Source organism: Gossypium hirsutum, chromosome D13 (assembly GCF_007990345.1).
Source record: "Gossypium hirsutum isolate 1008001.06 chromosome D13, Gossypium_hirsutum_v2.1, whole genome shotgun sequence".
In the NCBI taxonomy this organism is placed as follows: domain Eukaryota; kingdom Viridiplantae; phylum Streptophyta; class Magnoliopsida; order Malvales; family Malvaceae; genus Gossypium; species Gossypium hirsutum.
This window is the reverse complement of record NC_053449.1, coordinates 5,749,078-5,762,950: the sequence shown is the minus strand read 5'-3', so window position 1 is coordinate 5,762,950 and position 13,873 is coordinate 5,749,078. Positions and strand designations below refer to the sequence as shown.

Here is a 13,873-nt window from a genome sequence, read left to right as displayed (position 1 = left end):
AAAAATTAAAAATATTTTAATTAACATACATGATCATCTCATATAAAATAGTTTTTAATATTACTTAAATTTTAATATTTTTCCCTATTATATTTCAAAAATTTTATATAAATAGTAATAATTACCCCAATAAATAAATAATTTGTACAGATTTTTTTTTATATTCTCTTTTCTTTATTATTTTTTGAAGTCTAAAGTGAGTCAATAAGCAATTAAGCATACCAGTCCCACATTTTTCTTTTTAACTTTTCCTTTTCCTCTCTTTAACAAAACATGATTTTACTACAAGTTTACTGTTAACTTTTGGGATTAATTACGTCAACACTCCTAAACTACTTTTGAAATTTTAAATTGGTTTTAAAGCTTCAAAACATTATAATTAAGTCCTTACAGAATCAATATCATATCAATAATGTTCTTTCGTCAACCTAACCATCACTTCAGATGTTAAATATCAATTCAAATAGGATGTGGAACATTTTTAAAACACGTGAAGAAAATTATTGTAACACATGTATATCTATTCTATGGATGGATAGAATGTAACATGTTAAAAATTAGACAATATTATTAAAATATAGGAGGAGTATTTCCTTTTATTTTAACATATCATATTTAAACAGTATATAAGTACATACATGTTTACAGTTTGATTTGATATTTTAAAGTTTGGTGACTAATTTAGAATTTAAGCATGTTTAAGGACTTACAGGTAAATTAACCCTTTGTTCTTTATTTAATATAATTATAATTCTCAATCAGTCTTCCAAGAAAGAAGAGCTTGTTTCTTTACTCCAGCTCCAGCTTTCATTGTTGTCAGTAAAAAAAGGAACAGACAAACAAAACAAAAAGCAGAACAAACAGAGTCAAATGTGTGGGTTTTCAGGCTATCAGCCATAGCACAGGCTCCTTCACTCTCAGCTCCTTTCTTTTACTCTGGGAAATCACAATATCTTTGCCCTGCATGTTGGCCACTGATGGGTGAGAGCCCCATGATATCCTTGTGTTCAATTTGGTACTTCATTTTTTCCCCTATAATGTGTGCTTATTTTGGATGTTTTCTTACATGGGTTTGGTTCATTTTCATTTTCCTTTTTTGCAGTTGTTGATTTCTTTTGGCATCTTTACCTGGAACTTTACCTGCACTGCTCCTCAGTGTAACTTTGTGTAAGTTTACTTGGTAGATTACTCTATTGTTACATCATTTTAAGTTCAGGTCAATTCTGATTCGAGTTGCTGGCTTGTCATGATCAAATCAAGTAGTGTCAAGTTCGGGTTCAAGTTTATCAATTCAGATTTTCAGGTTCCAGTCAGAATTGACTTGTCTAATTCTAAGGAGTCTGGGTTTCTAACTTGGGGGTTATATATATATTTTTAGACTAATTATTATTTTGGTTGTTGCATTCAACTGGGTATTTTAACACTACGTTGCTTGGACTTGGGTGTGAGTGTCGGATATGGGTCTATAATTGACTTTTCTAATGATTTTCATGTATTTTAAGGATCCTTGAAAGCATATTTCCGTATCCATGTGCTGGATATGAATGTTGGACACAAATGCTTCAAGAAAAATAAAAAGGTTGTGCAACATAGTTTTAATATCTCGATGAGATTATTGGATCTTATTGAACAAGTATTCTACAATGAGACTGAATTTTATGAACTAAAATCCCTTTTGCAAATGTATAACTATCTGTGCATAATATATGTGAGATCCTATATTGATCTTTCGCAGGCTGGAGATAGGTATTAACTGAGTTTTTCCGGTATCATTGATGATGAAACCAAAGAACGGCAGTCACCCGATTATGCCTCTTCGGTCTCGGAATCCAGCCGCTAACTTTTGCATGTTTCTGAAAGTAAAGTCCGCGGGCTGCAGTCCGTGTGAAGCTCCGGTTTACCTAAATGTGTATGACTTGACAAATGCTAATGGCTATGTTTATTGGGCAGGTTTTGGTATATTTCACTCTGGAGTGGAAGGTTAGATGAGTTTCTTTCCTTGAGAGCAATTTTCATGAAAATCGAAGCACATTTGACATTTCATTGCATTGCTTTACAGTTTATGGTGTAGAGTATGCCTTTGGAGCTCATGACTACCCGACAAGCGGTGTCTTTGAGGTCGAACCTCGACGGTGCCCTGGCTTCAAGTTTAGGAAATCAATTTTCATGGGGATTACATGCTTGGACCCTGCCCAGCTAAGAGAGTTCATAGAGCGGCAATCTGGGAGTTACAATGGTGATACATACCACTTGATTTTTAAGAACTGCAACCATTTCTGCGAGGATATATGTTACAAGTTAACCGGGAACCGGATGCCAAAATGGGTCAATCGACTTGCAAGAATTGGTATTATATCCCATATGTGCTTTATTGAGCTTAAAGTTCTTTTAGGTCTAGCTTTTCTTGGATTCTTAAGTATCCATGTCATTTAGTTCATCACTGTCCCTAACTTCACTTCCGATGCTTTAAGACACGCACTGAAGTACGCTACTTCAACGCCCATTTATCATCTTTGCAGGTTCATTATGTAACTGCATACTTCCGGAGGCACTCAAAGCTACTGCGGTCTGCCATGACCCCAACTTCCAAGCTGATAATGAAAAGAAGAGGCTGAGAAGTGCCTTCAGCTGCTTATCGTCGATCTCAATACCTCAGAGGGAAGTATCAATGTCTTCACTCTTTTTGCACTCTCACTACAAAGGCTGTTTACCGCCATGGGAACTAAAGCGACTGAAAAGCTGCACGTTGAAGCAACTGTAAGACAGGCTTATAACTTCAGTATCTCTTTTCCACGGTGAAAACGGATTGTTGTTTGTCCCCTTCAAGGTTTTGAAGCACCGGATCATCCAAGTCGCTTGAAGGGGCAAAATCTTTACAAGTTTGCTCTTTTCCTTCCCTGCATTCTTAACTACGCTCGTGGAGTAGCTTGTTGTTGATGTTAATGTATTTATTATGTCTGATTGATTCTGGTGTTGCAGATGTTGCCCATGCAAAGTCTGTACCGAAACAACTGAGCCACCGGACTTTTTCCGGTTAATTGTTTAGAAGGCATTGAGCTATTTTCATAATTTACGAGAAAGTTAATCCAATTGAATAACAATAATATTAATCGCAAAACTTAAAATCAACAGCTTAATAATTTATGTGTAGTAGAACCAACAGTTCTCTAATTTATATGTAATGTATTAGCAAAAATAGCTAAAGTTCATCTGTTTACTAATGACTAAATTAGCTTATATTACAATGTACAAAAACCAAATTTTAATAAATTATAATATACTGAGCAGCTTCTTGGTTTTTGTAAAATATAAGAATTGAATTTCATAATTATACTTAATTATTTTAAAATTTATATTTCCATTCTTGATTCATATATATATTTATGATATTTTATTATTTTCTACCAAAATATTTTATTAAAAATTAGTATATAAAATATATAAAATATTTAAACTAAACAACGAAATAAGAAGTATTAATGTGTCGAGGGATCTGTACAACTAGTTTAGTCTAGCCTACATTGAGCCGGATTTAGACTTAAATTTTTTAACATCAGGCCATCTCAATTTTATTGTTCAAAATAATAAAAACATTTTTACTTTTAAATAATAGAATTTTAACCAAGAAGTTTAATTTAACCATATTAAAAATAAATAATATTAATTATTAATAACAGATAAAATCTTATTAATAACAATTTTTATTTTTCGCATAAAATTTTTTATTGGATTGAACTACACAATTAAGTATGTTAATTAATTATTAGTATATATTATTTTAAATTAATTTTCATTTAATTAGTGTTACAATTATATACTGATTAAAATTAAGATTTATCATTATAAATAGTATCGAACACGCATGTTTTTTTTTAAATAGAGCGGTGGCTGAACTAATCAGGCCATTGGTTCATTGGTCCAACCAGTCTGATTAAAAAATTATTAAAATTTTTAAAAATAATTAAAAAATTACAATTCAATCGCCTAGTTCAACCGATTTTTGTCTAGTTCAATCAGTCCAACCAACTGGTCCGGTTCAAACAATATTGTTCAACACTTAAGTATTTTCAAACAAATAGCATCTAAATAATACTACAAAAAATGGAGATTATTAAGTATTGGTTTCTCGAAGAGGAAATTTCAAGTTGTATTCAAAGGACAACATTACCGAAAAATATGAAAGATCATTTTAATCGCTGACAAAGTTAAATTACGATATTCTTTCCTCATAAATTTATTTAGTTTATTAAACATATAATGCTAAATTTATTTTTAAATTTAGCCTTATTCACTTTTCTTATTGTAAGTTGTTATTAATTTTAAATTTTTTTTATTTCTTTTCTAAAATAACCACTAGAACGAATTTAATGTTTAATTTTTTGCGTTCGGTAAGTCCATTAAAAAAAAGTAGGCGCTAGTCATAAATTTTAAAATTATTTTATGCCCAGAACAAACATCAAACCCTTAATCGAATGTTTGAATTAACATCCATTCGAAAAGTATTTTTTAACCTAAATCATAATTTCAATTTCGATGGTAAACGCTTTTTAACGGTTGTAAAATCAAGTTTCGACCGAGGGATCCGATTCGGACCATATACATCTATAACGTACTTCAAGGGCCGGCTCGCTCAGTGGGGAATACTAGTGTGATATTAGATAGTAGATACCTTGAATCTCCCAAATCCTCAGTCATTTCAACTCTAAAACCCTAATCCCCAAAAATGGGCAAATTTTGGGTGATTTTTGTTGCTTCGATCTCGATCCTTCTTCCATTTCTATGCAATTCTTTCTCTCCCGAGACTCCCACCGATCGCCGAGTCCTGGTCCTCCTCGACGATTTCGCCGTCAAGTCGTCCCACTCCTCATACTTCAACTCTCTCAAATTACGCGGCTTTGACCTTGACTTCAAACTCGCCGACGATCCTAAGATCGCCTTGCAGCGCTACGGCCAGTATCTCTACGATGCCTTGATCCTATTCTGCCCCTCTGTTGAACGTCAGTTATTTCTCATTTTAAATGAATTGTTGTCATTTGCTCTTCTTTTTTTTGTTAACGCGTTTTTCGTTGAAGTAGTAATTAATATTGTCTTGTTTTAAATAGGATTTGGAGGATCTGTTGATGTTGCTGCCATTATCAATTTTGTTGATTCTGGTCATGATTTAATTATTGCGGCGGATGTTAATGCTTCTGATTTGATCCGGGAAGTTGCCACCGAATGTGGAGTTGATTTCGATGAGGTCAGATGTTGTTTGTATTCTCCAATTTGATGCTTTCGTGCTATGTTATTGCTTTACTTTATTGTGTATAGAATCTTTCCTTGTTCGATGAGTAGGATCCTTCGGCTATGGTTATCGATCACACTGGCTATGCAGTTTCGGAAACAGAAGGAGATCATACTTTGATTGCATCTGATGATTATATTAAATCTGATGTGATTATAGGAAGCAAGAAAATTGAGGTAAGTATTAATGCCTGCATTTTCAGTCTTACTCTGCTCATTAGGGTATCGGTCTTGATCTGCTAATTTGAGGTTGTTCCGATCATGATAAAGTAGTACATATCAGTTCACTTTTCTTTAGACGTTTTTCAGGTTGTAATGCTTGTTATTTCTCTGATATATAAGCTAGCCACACATTTTACAAGCTTATATTGAATTCTGATAAGTTGTTTGAAGCTCATTGTATGTTATTCAGTGGTTGTGATTACAGTGACAATAGTTTTAATAAATTTTCCACAGGCTCCTGTACTTTTCCAGGGCATTGGCCATTCACTTAATCCTGTCAATAGCTTGGTAAGCTGCCTGCATCCGGTTTCAAAGAATTTAAGGAACATGTATTTCAATTATTAAAACCAGAAGCTTCTTTTTGATCCCTTTAAAATGTGCCCTATGTTTAGGTGTTAAAGGTTCTCTCAGCTTCTCCATCTGCCTATTCAGCTAATCCCTTGTCCAAGCTGTCAACTCCACCATTATTGACGGGTTCCGCAATCTCCTTGGTTTCAGTTGTCCAGGTACAAACAACTGTTCATATATCTTCTGCACGGCCAGATCCTGAACCTCTGTCTGTTCCATCTTATTTTAAGATAGTTTTGCATGAATGAAAGAAACTTATTTTTCTGTGATGGTTTTTTTTTTTTTTTAATTTTATTTTGTAGGCAAGGAACAATGCACGAATTCTGATTACTGGTTCACTAAGTATGTTCAGCAATCGGTATGTGGTATATTAACATTTCAAGTTAACCGAGCTTCCTTGATGAATTTGTTTCCTTTTGATTTTGAACTTTATAAACATGTCACATGTCTTGATAAATTGTTAAAATATTTTCAGATTTTTTAGATCTGGTGTCCAGAAATCTGGGAGCTCAACCAAGTGAGTGAAATTCTAACTCTCTAAACTACCCTTTCAATATAAGACCTTGGAAATGTTAAAACAAGTCAGCAGCAACTGATTTTCAATACATAGAAGGAAACAGCTAAAGCTAAACAAGTTTTTAGGTCCTGAAACCATCATCTGAAGTCCATGTTAAACCTTTATCCTTTATATGTATCTTCTTATTCGTTGAAGGAGGGAACCAGATGCATTGCCAAGTTTATACTCAAATTTATGCCTTTGCCCTTGCACTTAAGTGCATACTAGTTGTTGTTTACTAACTGACGTGCTTGTGAGAAATGTTCTTTCTGATGGCAGATATGAGAAATCAGGTAATGAGCAATTTTTGACTGAACTTAGCAAATGGATTTTCCATGAAAGAGGTCATCTTAAGGTGGGCATATTGATCAACTTTATCATTGTAAATATCTGTTTCTTGTAAAAAAATTATGGGCATGTCACATGTGTGGTGCTGATTTAACTCATTTTGATCTGTAGGCTGTGAATGTAAAACACCACAAAGTCGGAGAAACAGATGAACCTGCTTTGTACAGGATTAATGATGAGTTGGTAATTCTTCCTCCCTATATGTCTTGTTTAATGTAAATACCATTTTGCAGAAATTTAACTGAAAAGAAATGGATGTGATTTTATGAAGGAATACTCGGTTGAGATCTATGAGTGGTCTGGAACTAGCTGGGAGCCATACGTTACTGACGATGTCCAAGTCCAGTTTTACATGATGAGCCCCTATGTTTTGAAAACTTTGTCGAATGACAAAAAGGTTCTTTATTTGCCTCTTTAGATTATATGGTTTGCGAAATCACCCTTCTCTTAGTAGGAAGTCATCCACATAAAATACTGGTCCATTCTTGTACTGCAGGGTCTCTATTCCGCGTCATTTAAGGTTCCGGATGTTTATGGTGTTTTCCAGTTCAAGGTTGAGTACCAAAAGCTTGGGTATACAAGCTTATCCCTTTCAAAGCAGGTATCGTATTTTGTTTCTCATGATTCTGGATACAATTTCTCCTTTGAGACTTCTCTTACTAGTTATCTGGAAGAAACTTGCAATAGAAATAGAAGTTCTCAAAAATCAGTATAGGAGAGTAACTGATAGTGATTTATGTCTAGTTATTTTCATCTAACTAATATTGTTTTTCGTAATTGCTTTTGGGGTTTATCACATCTCATGGAATATTTTATTTTACAAATAAACTATCAAAACTTCGAATTTTGCAGATTCCAGTCAGGCCATATAGACACAATGAATATGAAAGATTCATACCAACTGCTTATCCCTACTACGGAGCTGCATTTTCTACGGTAAGACTCTTACACTCTCCTTTCAAACTACTTCTATATGATCCGGATTCAAAAAATAAGTGTCAAACATGGATATATGTCCGTCATAGATATGCCTACTTTTTTGTTTTTTTAAGTTATTCCACATATTAGGAGGATCATACTTAATGGTCTCGGTATCTAAATATGTGATGGGGATGAAGTATCAAACATGAGTGCTTTAAGAAAAATGAAAAGTCTTTGTGGTTTCCTCCCTTGAAAGAAATGGCGGGTGATGTATTTTAACTTATTGGTATGGGTTTTTGATGCAGATGGCAGGATTCTTCATCTTTTCTTTTGTTCATCTATATAACAAGTAAAGTGTGGCATGTCTAGTATGCTTTGCCTCGGACGGTGGGATTACAATTTCTAGCCAACAATGGTAGTCATAAATGTATCGTAGAAATTTTAGACTTTGAGTTCTAGTATCAATGATGAAAATCAAACCCTAACAGATCTCCAAAAAAGGATTTTGATGCACCATGATTTTGAGTGGATACAGAAGGTGCATTCGCAGTTACATCTACTTTATTTTAACCCTGGATGTATTTGACTTTACTACAGGGTCTGGGCGAAAGAAATATAAAATTATTAAAAATATATTTGAGCAGCTCTTTTTTTTTTTTTGAAAAATAATAGTAATTAAAAAATGTAAATAATTTTGTTGATTTGATTTTGCTTCTGGTGGTCACTCAAAGTTCAAATAATTAGGAGAATATATTTTATTTTATTTTTAAAATGAATTAAGTTACCTTTTTAATGTATTACTTATGCTGTGAAAGTTGTGTACATATTTTTAATTGAGTTCATTTTGGGTTGTAAAAGGAAGCAATATGCAATTAAGACGTAATTAGGTAGTGATGGTGGGTTTTTGAAAGTCTGTTACCATGGAGAAGGATGGTGTCATCAACTTAAAAGGAGCTTTGTGTTGGCATATTTTGATATTTTAGAAAAATATTTAATATATGTTCATAAAATATCAAACGAGTCAGAAATATTTATCTTTTTTCCTCCTCTTGTTTATTTGTTATATAACTTTACTTCTTTTATTATTTATTGAGGGAGCATATTGCACTAGGGTTCCAAGGGGGGCGGGGTAGTCATCCCTTTGCAAAATTTCAGATTTTTAAATTTTATATATAAATTATTCTAAAAATTTTGTGCTCACATTGTATAGCATTTCTCTCCCTCGTCAAACTGTATTTTATATAATTTGTCCCATTAAGTCATAAGGTTATACTTTCTATTAACAAAGTATTTTTCAATTTTTAACTATATAACTTTAATAATAATCAAATATTAATATATGATGGGCCTTAAAAGACTAAATTTAGAGGTCTAATATAGACTTTAAAGCCAAAATTTAAAATTAATTGATTCGGCCATACCCATACATATTAGGTTAGTGACTTTCTTATATTTTGATTTGTATGTCTTGCTAAGGAATTATCTTTCGCTGGTACGATATTAACATAGCCGATAGAAAAAGAAAGGAGTTTGATGTCAAGACTGAAAGCACAGAGTAAAAAAATACAAATTATCTCCCTCTTGGCTCCTTATGCAAAAAATCACTCGGTAAATATTTTTGCATAAATTATGTTCTTTATTTATTTGTCTTACTTTTTTTCTTTTTCCTAATATGTTGTTGTTTAATATATTATTACAATCTTCAAGTTTTTCAATTAAATTATGGTCAATAAAAAATCGAATTTTTTTTCAAGAAAAGGGTGTCAGAAAGTAATAATGATCAATTGGTTCCTCAACCTTCTGTTATTAGTGGAGAAAAATTAAATACCAGATCTTGCCAAGCTCCTGAACGAGATATCAGATATTCTCAATCCCAAGCTCTTGAACGCGATATCGAGTCTTCCCGAACTCTTGAACAAGATAACAAGCCTTCTCAATCCCAAGATCCTAAACGAGATATCGAGTCTTCTCAAGTTACTAAACATCCTTGTAAGGCGTTGAGAGTCGAAACAAAGGAATTTGATGCTTCTTCTTTAGAGCATGATTTGAGACTTCGAAAGTCTATTTGCGATTACCCTCCAAATCAATAGGACGAAATCCGTCGAGCTTACATTAAGTTTGGGCCATATCAACCAATTACTCCAAGTGAGGCTCTAACATCTCCTCAATATATTAACAAGAATGGACGTCAATTTCTTCCATCCTGGTACAAGTTATTCCCAGATTGGCTCGAGTTTTCACCAAGAATGATGCATATTGCCTTCCTTGTTTTCTCTTCAACAAACCATTTGGGCGTCATGGAAATACTTTTATAAGCCAAGGATTTCGACCATGGAGGATAATTATCTTATACACTGTCAGTGGAGTAAAAAAACTCTACAAACGAGTTTGGGTTGATGCCATTTATTTTTAGGGTATAATAAAATAATATATATATTTAAACTAGAGTTGTCCATGGGTTGGACCGAACTGAGGCCTGATTTTAGAAAAAATTAATGTCCATACCCATTTTTTGGCAGGACTGACCCGATCAATAAGCCCATTTTACTGTTCAAAACTTAATAAAATATTAAAAATAATTTTAATTGATATTTTATATATTTTATAATTAAATTTAAAATTTTTAAAAAATATTTTTTATTATTTAAATTGAATTTGGGCCAACACGATGTACAAAAATCCTTGCCCAAGCCTGACCCAAGTCAGGTCAGGCCTATCGAGCCGACAGGCTACCTAGCCGTTGGACAGATCTAATTCACACTATGAATATTCAAAGGGCTTAATATATCATTTGCAACTTAAATTTGATAAATTTTTTTATTTTCTTTATTCAATATTGTACATGTATTTGACCAAAATGTATAACTTTTACCAAATACATGTATCCAGGGGCAAAGCCAGAAAATTTTTTTAGGATGGCTAAAATTAAATTCTAATTTTTAATAGCCTATATCTTTATAATTTTTAAAGGACTAAATCAAAATTTTATTATTTTTAGGGGGCCCAAGTGTAATTTTACTTTTACTAATTTAAAATTTTAAAATTTGTAAAAAATCTAAATGGATTTTTCGGGGACCAAGACCCGTGCTAGCCCCCTAGATACACCACTACATGTATCATATTGTACCAAAAATAATACACATACAATGTTAGAATAAAATGTCAAACTCATATACTAAATAGTGTATTAAGCCTATTTAAAGATATTGTACGAAAAAACAAATTAGTTAGGTCGAATACTCAATTTTCATGTATAACATCTCAACATAATAGAGTTAGCAAAAAAGAAGTCAAATTTTGTTATTAGTATAAATTATACATAAGTTGTAGATTTAGTTCATATATTTTAATTTAATCATTTTTAGTCAATGTACTTTTTAAAATTTGAAATTAGTAGTTAAATTCATCAAAGTTCCTATCACACGTATAACGTCTTCTTAGCTCGTTATTTCACCTAATACTCATAGAAAATTAACATTATTTTAATTAATGGATTTAACTATTATCATTTGAGCTAGGATAAAAATTTCAAAATTCGAAAAGCATGTGAACTAAAAACAATCAAATAGGAGAAAATCCACAACATATGAGACCAATAACAAGATTTTTCTTAATAGATTTAATTGCTACTATTTGGTTGAGGATTGAATTTAAAATTTTGAAAAATATAAGGACTAAAATCAACCAGTTTTGAAAAGTATATGGGCTAAAATTGACAAAGGGTCACGTAATTTAATTAATAGATTTAACGATTAATCTTTAACACGGGGAGAAAACATGATCAAATTAAAAAACATGGACTAAACCCACAACTTACTATACCAATAATAAAATTTTTCCTAATGGATTTAACTACTAAAATTCGGTTCAAGAGTGGAATTTAAAAATTCGAAAAAACTAAAATCGGCCAATTCGAGAAGGACTGAGATTAAAATTGTTCGAATTAAACTACAAAAACTTACATATGATTATTGCAAAATTGGAATAAAAACAAACAACAAAATACAAAACACCAACACACACAAAAACAAATTGCAGAACACAAACAATAACAACAACAAAACAAAAGAAATAATTAGTTAATCATTCAACGCAAGGAAATTAGTGGGTTTTTCATTTTAATCCCACATCTAGCAATTGAAAGATTTGGTCAAATTGCATTGCACGGGCAGGTCCTTAGCTCGATTGAAATCGATTCCATAATCATTCATCAACTTGGAATTCTTGAAGAAACAAAGGCATGTGAGGTCGGCTTCGTTTAAAGCCATGCAACATGAGGCCGATGGCGGCGGAGGGCTGGGGTTCCCGGCAGTCACGCTCGGCTGGCATGCCTTGAAACCTTCTTTGTTCATGCCACAAACTTTCTGACCATTTGCCACCATGGGTCCGGACCCAAGGGCTAAACCAGCTACCACCATTGTCACGATCATAAGCTTAGCGTATCCTTCCATTTCTTTTTGAGCTTAAACAACACTTGTAATTTGCTTGGAATGGCTTTGATAGAGAAAGAGAGTTAGGCCTTTATATAGAAAACTAGGACTTGGATGAAAGTGGGTTGGATATTTGTAATTCGAATTCTCATGTTTATTTTAAAACTTGAATATATTTATTATTTATATTAAATTTAAGTATCATTATTTAAATTTGAATTAATTAAATTAGTTTTTGAATACTTTAGTAGGTACAACTTTTTTTTTAAAAAAAATTAAAAAAGAAAATAGATTTAAATATCTATTATCCGCAAAAATAATATGGATTTAAATCATGATAAATAATAATTAAAATCCTCGACAAATATCTAAATCCGCATTTACTAAACTCAAGTTAACTTGGAATCAAACCACAAACCACAAACCACTGCACCATTTTCTAAAAGGACAGCTTGGTATTTGGTGATGAAATTCTATGCACATATGGTATTTATGGGATTGATGAATTAGTAGAAGATGCTATAAGGCTCTCGTGACATATAAGAGTTGGCAAATTGGCATTACTATACATAATTAATTAATATGTATGTATATTTATATGTGGATCACGGGCACACATTGGAGGTGCAAAGGGTCGGTTTGGTGTGGGAAATTCGATCCAAAATTAATCAAGTTTTGTATAGTTTAAATAATAGGAAGAAGCTAGCTAGCATGTGATTCCAAATATCAAAAAAAGTTGACCATGTCAAAATTTGGCTCTTTCTCGATGGATATATGGGTGTAGGTGACTTCATCAGTTCATTAATAAAAATTAGATGCGAAAGTATATTTGAATTTATTGATATAGTAAAACTTATTAATCTTTTGATTCTAAAGATGGGATGTTAGAAAAGTTATGTATGTGCTGTGAATCATAACTTTAATATATAACTTTTGTACATTAACCTTAATTTTTAATTAGTCCATAATCAAGTAGAAATTAGTTACTAGAGTATCTAAACATATTTGGCATGTATTTTATTTAATAATAGAAGCCAACATATATATACTAATTAATTTGGCTAACCTTTTATGATAGTAAATAATAACATGTAATTATTTTTATTATATATGTGACATTCATATAACCCAACAATCTCCCACTTGGGCGACATATATATACTAATTACCTTATAATTACATGTCATTTTATAATTTAATGAGTACAAAATTTTACTATCATGTTCAAAAGGTATTCTGAATAATCTCATCCATTAATTATGTTAACATAAAACCAAGATGACTTTCGTTACATATATTCTAACTAAATCCACCCCTAATAACTTATACTAACACAACCAAATGGTATAGATGAAGTATGGATGTATGACATGGAAATCATATGCAATGTGATCTAAACATGTCTATTTCCAATTGGTCATCCTTAAACCTTAGTGAGATCAAACCTTATCAAAATTAGAGTGTGAATAAACCAAATAAAATTTATTTTTGCAGAAAATAACCTTAAGATATCCGTAAACTGAAATAACAAAAAATGCGCCTATAATAGAAAAGCATTTAAAATTACAAAGTCCCACTAAAATCGAATACCCTTGAATGTCATTACACCAATATCAGCAGTGTGCTCATGAAAAACCTTGGGTGATAGTTCCTTAGTAAGCAGCCCTGCAACTATGGAGTCTATATCGATATGCTCAATAGACTTATGACCACTTTGAACTCTTTCTTTAACAATTAGGAACTTAAAGTCCATATGCTTCGACTT

At 32.1% G+C, this 13,873-nt stretch overlaps 3 protein-coding genes across 6 annotated transcripts; 2 read left to right on the top strand and 1 right to left on the bottom strand.

Moving 5' to 3' along the window:
* The first annotated feature begins 768 nt into the window (after positions 1–768).
* Positions 769–3,069, top strand: LOC121203070 (deSI-like protein At4g17486). 4 transcript variants are annotated; one of them, XM_041110110.1, is made up of 6 exons: positions 780–981; positions 1,103–1,167; positions 1,503–1,579; positions 1,736–1,980; positions 2,060–2,347; positions 2,520–3,069. In XM_041110110.1, the coding sequence occupies exons 4-6, from the start codon at positions 1,776–1,778 to the stop codon at positions 2,759–2,761; spliced, it is 735 nt and encodes a 244-aa protein (XP_040966044.1). In that variant the 5' UTR covers positions 780–981; positions 1,103–1,167; positions 1,503–1,579; positions 1,736–1,775; the 3' UTR covers positions 2,762–3,069. The 4 variants fall into 4 exon arrangements, with proteins under 4 accessions (XP_040966043.1, XP_040966046.1, XP_040966044.1 ...); XM_041110111.1 differs by having other exon boundaries at positions 786–1,015; XM_041110109.1 differs by lacking the exon at positions 1,503–1,579 and having other exon boundaries at positions 769–981.
* Positions 3,070–4,580: 1,511 nt separating this feature from the next.
* Positions 4,581–8,311, top strand: LOC107894192 (dolichyl-diphosphooligosaccharide--protein glycosyltransferase 48 kDa subunit). The gene is made up of 13 exons (XM_016819421.2): positions 4,581–4,997; positions 5,103–5,239; positions 5,335–5,460; positions 5,740–5,793; positions 5,898–6,011; positions 6,156–6,211; positions 6,329–6,370; positions 6,689–6,764; positions 6,869–6,940; positions 7,029–7,154; positions 7,254–7,358; positions 7,610–7,693; positions 7,984–8,311. The coding sequence occupies exons 1-13, from the start codon at positions 4,724–4,726 to the stop codon at positions 8,029–8,031; spliced, it is 1,314 nt and encodes a 437-aa protein (XP_016674910.2). The 5' UTR covers positions 4,581–4,723; the 3' UTR covers positions 8,032–8,311.
* A 3,497-nt stretch (positions 8,312–11,808) lies between these two features.
* LOC121225484 (putative lipid-transfer protein DIR1) lies at positions 11,809–12,129 on the bottom strand. Its single transcript, XM_041109799.1, has one exon. It carries the CDS (start codon positions 12,127–12,129, stop codon positions 11,809–11,811), a length of 321 nt encoding a protein of 106 aa, XP_040965733.1.
* Between the last annotated feature and the right edge of the window lie 1,744 nt (positions 12,130–13,873).